This window comes from Bufo bufo, chromosome 4, assembly GCF_905171765.1.
Source record: "Bufo bufo chromosome 4, aBufBuf1.1, whole genome shotgun sequence".
Classification (NCBI taxonomy): Eukaryota; Metazoa; Chordata; class Amphibia; order Anura; family Bufonidae; genus Bufo; species Bufo bufo.
In genome coordinates, this window is record NC_053392.1 from 587,560,925 (window position 1) to 587,574,377 (window position 13,453).

Below are 13,453 nucleotides of genomic sequence, written 5' to 3' on the forward strand. Positions count from 1 at the left end.
TATCCTTATAAGGTAGTCCTAGTCTTACAGGTGGGGTCTATCGTTATAGCCGGGACATATCCTCATAGGTCGATCCTGTCATTGTAGGTGCATTCTATACTCATAGGTGGGGCCTATCCTTATAGAAGGTGTTTATCCTCACAGGCAGGACCTATTGTTATAGAAGGAGTCTATCCTCATAGGTCAGGCATATCCTCATAGGTTGGTCCTATCCTTTATTGGTAAGTATATTCTCATAGGTCGGGCCTGTTCTTGTAGGAGGGGCGTATCCTTATAGCTGAGGCATATCCTCATTGTTTGATCCTATCCTTTTTAGGTGGGGTCTATCCCGATCAACTTAATTAAGGAGCCACAGCACTTCATCACAGTGCATACATTTGTTTGTGGCCATTCATATTATAGTCCTGGAACAACTTTAGGTTATATTATCAGTATGTTTCATGAGTGGCAGGCATCTTTTTAAGCAATTACTATTCAGACCCGACCCGAATCAAATTTCCAGAAATGTGCTCATGGCTATTACTTTCTAGCTGTAGCATAAAATCTGCCCCTGTTCTTTCTAACATACAGACAGTAGAGGAAGGGGCAGATGGGAGAGAGAAACACCTCACTATGAGATCGGCACAGCATGGTTAGCATTGGTTACAGTACTTGGGCGCAAATGGAAGGAGACTTAAAGGGGTTATCCAATATCTATAATGCCCTCCCAAATATGCCCGGGCCCCTCACAGAGGTTGTTCTTACCTCACTCCCCGGCACCTGCGTCGCTTCTCATTCTAACAAAGCCGCCGCTGCATTTCCCCATCAAGAGGCTTCGGGGTGGGGGCACCCAATAGCAGGCCGTGACAGGAACGAGCCACCCTAGTATCACGGTATGAGAAGCGACTGGCATATGGGGGGGGGGGGGCATTTTAGATTCTGGATAATCCCTTTAAAACTAGATATTAGATACAGTGGAGCAATACAAAAGTCAGCATAACTTTTAATAAACCTTAATTTTTGCATCTATTGAAAATCATCTAAGTATAAATAAAATCATCCGCTACTAAAACATTACTTTTACATTTAAGCCAGCTATGTAACCCTATACTTTTTTCTACCAAGCCCTGGGCTTCCACAGCGACATTTTAACAGTGAACATGTTACCTGCCGTGTTGTGCAAGCAATTGTTGCATACCCCCCCGCCTCCTCGGTCGTGGTCATGGGGGTGAGGGTCTACACTTGCATCATAGTGACAGCTGGATGAATGGTTGTTGCACTGGCACTGTACGCAGTTATAAGCATTCACATGGTCACCTTGACGAAACAGCTTGTTGTTATACAGGGGCAAGCAGCGATCACACTAGAGACAAAAATAGAGCAAAAAAAAGGGAAATTCAGAGTAGTAGTTTCAGTCCCACATAAATGTTCAATTTATAAGCTTATCAGCTTGCTTTCATGTGATAATTTTGGAAATTATGGATTAACCAGTTCATACTCTTAGGAACCATTTAGTCACTGAACGAAATTGCCTGAGGCTCTTTATCCTTTTGAAAAATAGGGATTTATACCCTCCGATGTGCTGCACAATGACTTCGGTGGGTCACAGTAAGCAGGCTCATACATATTCATGTGACCCTGTCCGTCTGTTGGCATCGCTTTTCTTTGAAGTTTGACCCCAGTAGATGCCTTCTTCTACCAAGAGGTTTCCCCGTAATGGCACAATAAATATTGTTCCACTTAAAGGGCTTAATTTTTAAGTTAAAGCTGTTAGCATGGCTAACTAAAAGTAATACACCAGCAGTAAAATGTACTAACTACTGCAAATGTCCCATAAATCAAACCATGCCTGAATTTCCCTCCAGGGCAATCCCTTGAGGCACAGAAGCTTGCTGAAATTTGCATAAAAATACAGTATATACTTAGTGGCAAAAGTTAACAAAAAAAAAAATACAATGTCAGAGCGGACGGCGGTTCTTGAAGATTCCCAGACTTCAATTAGAATTTCCTATAATTTGTAAGAAAAAACACGATGCTAAATGGAATTTTTAGGATTGGAAGCAGGCCACTCGAGGACGGTCTTGCAGAATATATGCATAGGTAATAATTTTGTCACTTATTTGATGTGTTTTTAATTATTGGTGGCGATTACAAAATAAAGAAATTACTTTTGAGAATTTTTTTTATGTCTTCAGTTTTTATGATGCATGCAGCATTTTGTTTGTAGTAGTTTAATTGTGGTTTATTAGAGATGATCATGTTTTGTCTGGTTTCTAAACTAAATACAGGGTTACATGTGGAGAATAGCAAATTAATACTAAAATTAGGACATTTGACCAGCAATTTTTGAAAATATACTGATTGATGGAACCCAAATTTTTAGGGATTTCATTCGGGAGAATTAAGGATGAGAGAGAGAGAGAGAGGGATAGAGGGAGAGAGAGAGGGAGAGAAGAGAAACAGAGAGAGGGAGAGACAGAGAAAGGGAGAGGGATAGGGGCGAGAGACAGAGAGAGAGGGTGTAAAGAGAGAAGAGAGAGGGTGGGTAGAAAGAGGGGGAAAGAGGAGAGAGGGAGACATAGGAGAGAAAGAAAGAGAGAGAGGAGTGAGAGAAGGGAGAGAGAGGGAATATAGAAAAGAGGTGGAGAGAGAGGAGTTGGGGGAGAGAGGGAGGAGAGACAGAGAGGAGAGAGTGGAGAGAGGGGAGACTAGGGGAGAGGGAGAGAAAGAGAGGGTAGAGAAAGAAGAGAGAGGGGAGAGAAAAAGAGGGGAGAGAGAAGGAAGAAAGGAAGAACGTGGATATAGAGATGGAATGAGGGGGAGAGAAAGAGGTGGATGAAGGTGGAAAGAGGGAAGAGAGAGAAGATAGAGAAAGGAGAGATGAAAGAAAGAGAGGAGAGATAGAGGGGAGAGACCATGAGAGAGGGGGGAGAAGAGAGGTTTTTCAGGCAATCAGAGCCTTTTGTTCTCGGTTCAAATATTTTGAGGAAATCTCTCATCTCTAGTTACATGGTGTCCTCCAGTTGTGATAGGGGGAACTGTAAGGTTAAGGCTAAGCCCCCATGGTGCGACTGACTGAAGTCATGTCTACACATGGCAGCCAGTAGCCGCATGATTTTAACACATGCGTCCATTGGTTGCTGCGGGTGGGTGTGCCTTGGTCACATGTGCCAGTCGCACCGTGAGGCGTACCCTAATTACTACATTACTGACCAAAAATAAAAAGCAACCATGGCCAAGCCAAGTCTACCACAGCCAGACCCTGGCTAATTGTGGGGTTCTAATGAAAAGGACCCCCTAATGGAGTATATAGAAGTGGGCTGAATTTAAATATAATCTCTCAAAATAATGATATACATTATAAATGGTGCTAGGTACATACGTTTTAGGGTCATATATTAGAAGGTAAAGAGTTGTTGCTTGGCTTTCCAGTAGCTTGCTGGACTAGCCCTTTATATATATATTCCTTAGCCAAGGCTGAGTGATTTATTTGTATCCCTGGCCCCCTCATGGGATCAGTTCCTTCAAGCTTCCCTCCTGGGTATGGCTCTGAAGTGGCAACATAATGCCATATATGCTTTCTTTTACATTTTCTAATGGGTGACAATTCTGTCTTTATGACATGAAAAGTGAGCATTTTTACAAATCTTCATAGTCCTTACAACATCATTAGAGATGAGCAAAGTGTAGAAAAATTTAATTTCGGCAGCTTCACCGTTCAACAAGAAATTTGATTCCTTACGGATTAATTTGTCATGAATCGCTATAAATCAGGCCAGACTGCCTAAAAGTAACAGTGGCCTGTAATACCTACGTACCGTAACTCTGCAGCTAACAGAATGGATGAACTATGAATATTGGTGCACTGCACACTTATGTACACAGCAATAAATTAGACTTACCTGTAATACTGACGGCACAGTATCTCTACAGCTAGCTATGACTCTTGGTGCACTGCACACTAATGTACATGGTGATTAATCTGTAGTTCAGCAGTCTCCCACGCTCTCCCTGCAGTCTCCCTGCAGTCTCCCTGCACTCTCCCTGCACTCTCCCTGCACTCTCCCTGCAGTCTCCCTGCACTCACCCTCTACAATATTGTCGTATACTCTCTGTTAACAGTTTGTAGCAACACTGTCCTTAGTGCATGAGCATCTTGTCACGTTTCTCCCTATGCTCAGCTCACAGGAAAATGGTGGCGACCACACGGGATCAGGTTTTTTTATAAGGCTCTGCCTTACTGTGACATCACAGGCTGATGGCTACCTGCGGATTGGCTGGCTGCACGACATTACCACGAAACGCAAGGAAATTCTGATTCGTTTAAAATTGAAGTTTTCTTTTAAATTCGTACTGAATTTCACTTCGGATGCTTCGCTTCGCTCAACACTAAATATCATCAATACATGACAAGACATGCTGGTTTTCTGCAATTATCAATTACACTAGCGCTCTGCGATACATTTTCTGTCCTGTGCACAGTATATTGGCAGTTTTAGGGTACATCCACATAAGCCATAGACATTTCGTATTTCCCACTGCAGAAAATCCTCAGCGTATCTTCCAGAATTCTGCAGCAGCAAAATGGTGTGAATTTTGTTGTGGAATTCATAGCATTAGGTTACAGACACGTGGGGCAGAACTCCGCAGTAGATACTGTGATTTACAGTGCATTTTAACCTCTGCAATGCATAGGATGAAATCCATGGTGGTTATCGGCAGAATATAAAATCTGCACCACGGGTAAATTTACGATGCAATTTTTTTTTCACAGCATATGGATGAGATTTATATCATATCCACTTTGCTGGTCCAGAAAATCGCTGCACATTTGGTGCAAGCATATCCATAGTGGGTTTTGTTTTTGTTAGTTTTTTACGCTGCTTTTAGGCTTTATTCACACATTCAGGTGCTTGTTAAAAATCCAGAACTGGTGCAAATTCTTCCATTATACCTTATCTCTGTAGGCTTCACTATTACTTTAGTATTTAATAAATTTTCTCATGGAGTTTCTTATCTCTTGTACATCTTCCTCATATATATTTTTTTATTTGGATTCTGCCCATAATTTGTCATCATGTAAACCAATCCCTCTGGTTTGTTTCCATCCTACATAGTAACATAGTACATAAGGCCGAAAAAAGACATTTGTCCATCCAGTTCGGCCTGTTATCCTGCAAGTTGATCCAGAGGAAGGCAGGTTGTAGAACTTCCTGCTGCTGTATCCTACCAAACCCATGATGCACTTCTCCTTTTCCTGCCACAGCTCCAGCACCGCCCCTAACCACGATCAGCTAGTTTATAACCAGTGGCGTCTCTTTAATGAATGCAGACCATGTGCCCCTGGGGGAGGGGAAGCCCAGCACTAAACTCCCTCTTCTGTTCCTGATGGGTATTACAGCTTTCATTTCAGTCAATTGAAACTGTATAAAAATCCTATGCACTGAGCTCCCCCTAGTGGTGGCTGTAGGCAGCCAGTTTTGCAATTTACTGGAGGCAGGAGATTTATCAGTGTATTTATTTTGTGCAATATGGTGGTCCGAATGAGTGCCATATTCATGAAGCACCTGTTCCACTTTTGATGAGTCCAAGAGTGACTTCTTTTTTTATTTTTTATTAAAATTGCATCCACTTAATTAGAAAGAAAATAGTAAATTAATCAGAAACCTAGTCGTTGCATTCTGCTTTGCCTGGGAGTGATACTGGGAAATTTGGTGGGGACAAAGTGCCGTATGAGTTCAGTGTACGCCCCTATTTATAGCTCCTCCCACTCAGTTAGTTGTATAGACACTCCCTTATCAATGTCCCCATTGCTGCTTTGACATGTCCATGGACATAACATCACAGGAAATAAGAAAGAGCTGCCTGGACTAGGTCATGTGAGCCTTAAAACAATACCGCTAGCTTCATAATTGATTATTTTCAAGGATATTTATGCAAACCGGAGAACCCCTTTATCTGGTAAGTAAAAAATATTATAATATATACTTTATGAAAAAAAAACAAGGCTCCAAAATTTCTAAAATAACAGACTGATGAATAATACTGCATAATTTTGTTTACAATTCAATAGAAAAATCTAAAATTATAATAAGTCTTGTTTGGTTGCAAACATTATATAAAATAATATACTTTACAGTATAGTGTAATATCATAAATTAAACGTCTGCCCGGCCATCGATCGCAGATCTATGAATGTCATGCACTTTCCTAATTTTCTTGAAAACCCCTACACATCTGTGGTCAGCGGTAATGAATCAGTGCTCACTTTTTCTGTTGGGAAATATAGCTCAATATACTCTGTCGGAATCATTTCTGTTTTTTATTGCCTATCCAGTAATGAGCCAGACTTTCTTAAGATCTTTGAACTGAATACATTAAAACTTGCATGAAACTATCAGGGCAATCAAAAAATACTAAAATGTTCCCATTTGATGTACTAAAGAATAATATCAAAGGACAGTCGCCATGCCAGGAGGAATAACAAGTAGGGTGGAATGTTTTAAACATCACCATCAGAAAGTAGAAATAAATAATTGACATCTACCTCGGAAATAAGGTCAGGGAAATGAACGTTGTAGAGGGGCTCGGCTTGGCCCACACTGGGCTGACATATTCCTTAGCGCTATCAATCTTAAGCACTGCAAGATTTTATCATCAGCGGTAATTTGAGTTGATTATGGCGTCAATGTCATGATAATGATATAGGTTCTGAGGATAATGAAAGAGTAATGGAGGAGAAGCGCTGGAGCAATTACTTATGTGGTTACCAAACTATGGTCACCTACATATATGGGGTTCATTCCAAACTCAATAAATGGAGGTCATTTCAAAAATCTCTAGGAGGAAACTAAAATATTCACTATTAAACAGTTTAAGGGTAGAGTATTTTGGACCTTCAGGACCAGGCATGGTTTAGAGGCTGGCTTCACACTATGTGTTTTTTTTGTTCTAAGTACCAGATGTTAGTGGTTGGTCTATAGGAAATTATAAAACACTACAAGCACTGCTATTTTTGTTGTAGACAGTTTCCTTGGCATTTTTTAAATCACAGCCTGCCATGGACAGGCTCACATTTTACCATAGACCTCTTTATAGGGGTAAAACAAAAAATGCCACCAAAAATGCTGAAATTTGATGGAGTTTTCACAAGCAAAAAAAATTTCAAATAAATTAACAGCAAGGAAACATCATAGTGTGGCAGCAGCAGTTTTTTTTATTCCAGGATGACTATGGATTTTAACAGATATGCTCATGTACTTTCTTACAACCAATCAGCTCACCGTATGAATAAGGGCTATGTTTCTTCCCGAAACATGTCGACCTATCATTCCTGGGGAGATTTTGCATCTATGGATGGATTTTATGAACTTTCAATAAAGAAGATTTTTATGAAACGGTTCTTTACTGTGCTAGAGTTCTCTTTTTGTGCATGTAGTTGCTTACCTCCTTTAAAAACCTTCCCATTTTTATTTTTCAATCACTATTAAACAGTTCAAGTGTAGAGTATTTTGGACCTTCAGGACCAGGCATGGTTTAGAGGCTGGGTTTACACTACGTGTTTTTTTTTTTTTTTTAAGCAAAGAACGGTTCTACATATCAGATGTTATTGGTTGGTCTATAGGAAATTATAAACAACTACAAGCACTGCTATTTTTGTTTTAGACAGTTTCCAGGCTTTTTTTTTATTATTATCTTGGCATTTTTTTAAATCACAGCCTGCCATGGACAGGCTCACATTTTCCCATAGACCTCTCTATAGGGGTAAAAAAAAAAGTCTGAAAAAATTAGTACTAAGAAATGCCACCAAAAAAGTTTGATGGAGTTTTCACAAGCAAAAAAAAAATAAAAATAAAATAACAGCAAGGAAACATCATAGTGTGGCCGCAGCAGTTATTTTAAAGGGGTTTTCCATGATGACTATGGTTTTTAACAAATATGCTCATGTACATTCTTACAATCAATCAGCTCACCGTATAAGGGCTATGTTTCTTCCCAAAACACGTCGACCTGTGATTCCTGGGGAGATATTTGTAAATATGGATGGATTTTTTGAACTATCCATAAAGAAGATTTTTATTAAAAACGGTTCTTTACTGTGCTGGATTTCTCCTATTGTGCATGTAGCTGCTTACCTCCTTTCAAACTTCCCCATTTTTATTTTTTAATTTGGACCCTCCTGACCTACTGTATTTTCACTATCCACACATGTAAACCTATCCCTCGGATTTGTTTTCATCCTGTATGTAGCACTTTCTGTTCCTGTATCCAACCAAACCCATGATGCACTTCTCCTTCCTCTGCCACAGCTCCAGCACCGCCCCTAACAACGCCCAGCTTGTTTATAGCTCCTCCCACCCAGCTAGTTACATAGACACTCCCCTATGATTGCCCCAAATATGGATATAACATGACAGGAAATAAGAAAGAGCTGCTTGGACATGATCATGTGACCACTACCCAGAATGGGAGATAGGAGTAATAAAGGTGAAAGAAATAGGTTACAAAATTACAGCAACCTTCATAAATAGGGATTGTAAGGCAGTGACAGGCCTCATACATGAAGAGGAGATGTATGTTAGGATTTGCTGTGTTTTCCCCACAATCACCTTGCCTGAGGTGAGGCCAGGTGCAATAATAACTTGGGGATAAAGCAATCCTCAGTGTGTGAGAGGTGGAGTGAGGCCCCAGGGAACAGACCTGGAGAGGGTATATGTGGCTCCAGCCAGGAGGTCTGGGGGTCACAAGGCTGAGGAAGCCTGAGAGTTATGGAGAGGAAGCCTGCAGATGCTCTGTGTGTCTCCAGCCAGGAGGGCTGGAGGGCCACAAGGCAGAGGAAGCCTGAGTTGAGAGAGAATGGCTGAGAAAGCCTGAGTTTTAAGGGGACCCAGCGATGCCTGAAGAAGAGAGATGTCGCACGGTCAGAGTCAGGAGGGCTGCTGGACTATATACTCCCAAGGTATTTTGTTGCTTCCATTATGAGGACTGGTGGGTTGCACTGCTCGACAGCTAGGAGGCTGTCTGACCGAAGCTGAAGACCACAGTGTGAAGTGCGTCTTAGAGGTGAGTTAGGGAGACCTCTGTATAGTGAGTGCCTAGCCGGGCAAGAGTTTGTTGCTTTGTGTTGATGTACCACATTGTGAGGTGAAGCTGTGACTTCATGGTGCCGAGTGATGCCAAACTTGGAAATGTGATGTGCTGTGTTACAAATAAAGCAGCGTTTGAGCTTGAAAACCCCCTGTTTGATGACAAGTCTGTCATTACTGACCCCTGAGAGAGATCCCTTACAGGATGATGAGGCAAACTGGAAAATACTTTAAGGACAATAGGGAGGATGCACTAATTCTGTCTGATATTTAGATGGGGTAAACTTAGTAAACCAGGAGGTCTAAAAATGCGCCAAATGTATCACAGTGGTGGACAAATTAGACTGGTTTCTTTACATACATCAGCTCTTAATTGGCTTACTTTAGGCAAAAAAACTAGTCCATATCATTAATTAATTAGTTATAAATTACATCTGTGCTGAGGCTTTTTCTCACCTGTGGTGTGTTCCCTTTTTCCCTAGAAATAGAAAACTGGGAAAAAAGGGAAGCACTGGATTTGTCCTGTGACAGATAGCAATGTTGCCCGATGGACCTCATTGACTATAATGTGGTCCTTGGGGTTTCCGTCAGGTAGTCCGTCATTTTACCATACCAAGTAGTAAAGCATGCTAAGTTATTTTCGTCTTGATTCTTTTAGTGGAACCTCCAGAGAAGATCGCAGCCTTAGCCACGACCCATTTCGAGTCCTGAATGTGGCGTACAAATGCATTCTTTTTTGTGCAAAACTGCAAACTAATAAATCTGCGTAAAAATTATTTGAGACATTGAATTTTGGTGCAAAGTAGACTAGAAAACAGACCCAACAACCGTGGTAAATGTGATCCAGTGATTCATGATCACTGAAATTAGTTTTTTAGGCATAGCGTTTAAAGAGTCTAAAAAAGTATGCGTGACGTGGACAGGGAAGGGGAGGGGTCGGAAGGTCCGTCTTATTCGTTGTTTTCTACACCTGGTCTAAATGTAAGACAGCAAGGAAGCTGTCTTACATTTGGGCCAGCAGTGGATCCGCCAAAGTTATGTAGAGGCCGGCTCCTCTATATAACTTCAGCAGATCTACTGCCAGCTATAGAGGTTATTAAGACCGGCGTTATTAATAACGCCGGTCTTAACAAATGTGCCCCTTTATTTTTGTTCACCATGGTCTATATTACCTATATTTAACTGTAGGGTAATTTGGCCAGATATAGCATAACGATAACTGGTATGACCGTTTTTTTTCTATGTCTTTTTTTTTTTGGGGGGGGGGTTATTTTGTGTATTTTTTTTATATTTTTTTCTTTTATTATTTTATGATTGGTCCCTCAAAGGGCAAAATATTGGAGACTTTATTTTTTACACAAATTTTTTTTGAATTTTCAGTTCTATTCATAAGGACCTGTTAAAATTACTGTTGTCCCTGGGATGCTTGGTCTAGTTAACCCCATTAGCAGGCTCCTACTACCAGCAAGCCGGAAATGACACGACCAGTCACGTGTCCATTGGGATCAGTAGAGGCAGCAGTGCTTCCGCTGCCTCTAATCCATATACTGACACTGGCAACAATGATTGAATAGTGTCAGACTGCACAGAGACACGCCCCCATCTGGTAACACTCAGTTGTACTTTTATTCATAGGAATAAAAAAAGTCCAGCACAGCATAAAAATAAATGTTTCAGAATTGTTATTATGGGGAAAATATAGTTATTTATTAAAACAGACATGTTAGAGGAGGTCCTCATGTTAGAGGAGGTCCTCTTTAAACCCATATTATAAAGATACTATCTTCAGGGTTTAAGGACCAGGACCTCCAAGCAGTACTTACGCATTTAATTTTAAGAAGTGCTCTAGGCTAAACTGATAAAATTAGTGATGTCGCGAACATAAAATTTTCAGTTCGCGAACAGCGAACGCGAACTTCCGCAAATGTTCGCGAACTGGCGAACCGGGCGGACCGCCATAGACTTCAATAGACAGGCGAATTTTAAAACCCACAGGGACTCTTTCTGGCCACAATAGTGATGAGAAAGTTGTTTCAAGGGGTCTAACACCTGGACTGTGGCATGCCGGAGGGGGATCTATGGCAAAACTCCCATGGAAAATTACGTAGTGGACGCAGAGTCGGGTTTTAATCCATAAAGGGCATAAATCAACTAACATTCCTAAATTGTTTGGAATAACGTGCTTTAAAACATCCAGTGTGTGTATACGATCAGGTATGATGTTGTATCGATCAGGTAGTGTAAGGGTTACGCCCGCATCACAGACATTGACAGACCAAACTCCCCTTTTAATGCACCGCAAACAGTTCATTTGCACAACCGCAAACTCCCCATTTGCACAAGGTTGGATACCAAGCTAGCCACGTCCCGGTGATGTCATTGAAGGTTTCTTCCTCCACCCAGCCACGTACAACACCAAGGGTCCCCGAAAGGTCAATTGAATTGATTTTTCGAACGGGGAGATGGTTAAAAAAACGCTGGCTCCCTCCCCTTTGTTTTTATCCACGGTGACTGCGTCTGCGCCGTGCAATTTACTGTCACACCCGATATGAGTGGTATTTTCTGTAGTACTATTCTCATCAGTTTAATCCCTCTAACGTCCCCAATCTGGGTGCCATTTATTGAATAGATTTTTCGAACGGGGAGATGGTTAAAAAAAACCTGGCTCCCTCCACTCTGTTTTAAACCACGGTGACTGCGTCTGCGCCGTGCAATTTACTGTCACACCCGATATGAGTGGTATTTTCTGTAGTACTATTCTCATCAGTTTAATCCCTCTAACGTCCCCAATCTGGGTGCCATTTATTGAATAGATTTTTCGAACGGGGAGATGGTTAAAAAAACGCTGGCTCCCTCCACTCTGTTTTAAACCACGGTGACTGCATCTGCGCCGTGCAATTTACTGTCACACCCGATATGAGTGGTATTTTCTGTAGTACTATTCTCATCAGTTTAATCCCTCTAACATCCCCAATCTGGGGGCCATTTATTAAATAGATTTTTTGAACGGGGAGATGGTTAAAAAAACGCTGGCTCCCTCCACCGATATGAGTGGTATTTTCTGTAGTATTATTCTCATCAGTTTAATCCCTGTTACGTCCCATATCAGGAATTGCCTTTTATGAAAAAAAATTTAGGCCGGGTACCTTCGACTGCCTTCACAGTGACAGACCAAACTCTCATACACTAAACTGAATTGATTTCAGGAACCGGGAGATGGAAAAAGCAGCTTGGTCGGTCCTCTTACTCCCAAATTGGGGCACTGCGCGTGCACAGAGCAATGTGCTGTGACACCCTATATGAGTGGTGTCTTAACTAGTACTATTGCTATCAGTTTAATCCCTGTTACGGACCCTATCCGGTCGAATTGATTAACCATTGTCGAATCCCCCATTGACATCCCCCTTATAAGCTGTGTAAAGCATATTTTTTAGTTTGGTTTTGAACTGCTGCATCCTTTCCGACTTTTGGTAATTTGGTAACATTTCTGCCACTTTCTGCTTATACCGGGGGTCTAGTAGCGTGGCCACCCGATCGCTTTTGGTCTGACCATAATGAAGCAACGGCCTTATCATCTGGGGTGTGGCAACATTGCCAACACACTTTTATAGAGGTGATGATGATTGCTTCATTGTGATACGCAAGCCCCTTCACCACAACAAGGTAACGATCACGAAGGGGAATTGACACTTGTATGTGCCTTTTTTTTTTGGTTTGTTTTTGCAGCCACAGTGCTGCACCATAGGACAGAAAAATTAGGCATGTACACATGCCTGAAAAATAATGGCACTGTTGCAGACGCTATTGTAGCAGCGGCCGGAAAAATTTATGTTTTCCAGGCAGAAAAGTGACTAAAACATTACGGCTTGAACCCTAGTTGGTGGTGGAGAATTCACGAAAGTCATCCGGTATGCAGACATTAAATACAGCAGCGTGGGGACCATTTGAGGCCAAGGCATGTAATCAGGCCTTTTGTTAGTCAAACGTATCCCCCACTGTCAGTCCCTTCGGGATCCATGCTCATTCATCTTTATGAAGGTGAGGTAATCAACACTTTTTTGACCGAGGCGACTTCTCTTGTCAGTGACAATGCCTCCTGCTGCACTGAAGCTCCTTTCTGACAGGACACTTGAAGCAGGGCAGGCCAGAAGTTCTATCGCAAACTGGGATAGCTCAGGCCACAGGTCAAGCCTGCACACCCAGTAGTGAAGGGGTTCATTGCTCCTCAGAGTGTCGATATCTGCTGTTAAGGCGAGGTAGTCTGCTACCTGTCGGTCGAGTCGTTCTCTAAGGCTGGATCCCGAAGGGCTGTGGCGATGAGTAGGACTGAAAAAGCTCCGCATGTCCTCCATCAACAACACATCTGTAAATCGTCCAGTCCTTGCCGC

At 41.8% G+C, this 13,453-nt stretch overlaps 1 protein-coding gene across 1 annotated transcript in view; it reads right to left on the bottom strand.

Annotated features, from left to right (window-relative positions):
* USH2A (usherin) overlaps nt 1-13,453 on the bottom strand; it is a 1,179,609-nt gene that overhangs the window by 1,017,224 nt on the left and 148,932 nt on the right. Inside the window, exon 9 of the mRNA XM_040430191.1 lies at nt 1,147-1,342. Within this exon, the coding sequence (XP_040286125.1) occupies nt 1,147-1,342 (196 nt within the window). The remainder of the gene's footprint in view (nt 1-1,146; nt 1,343-13,453) is intronic.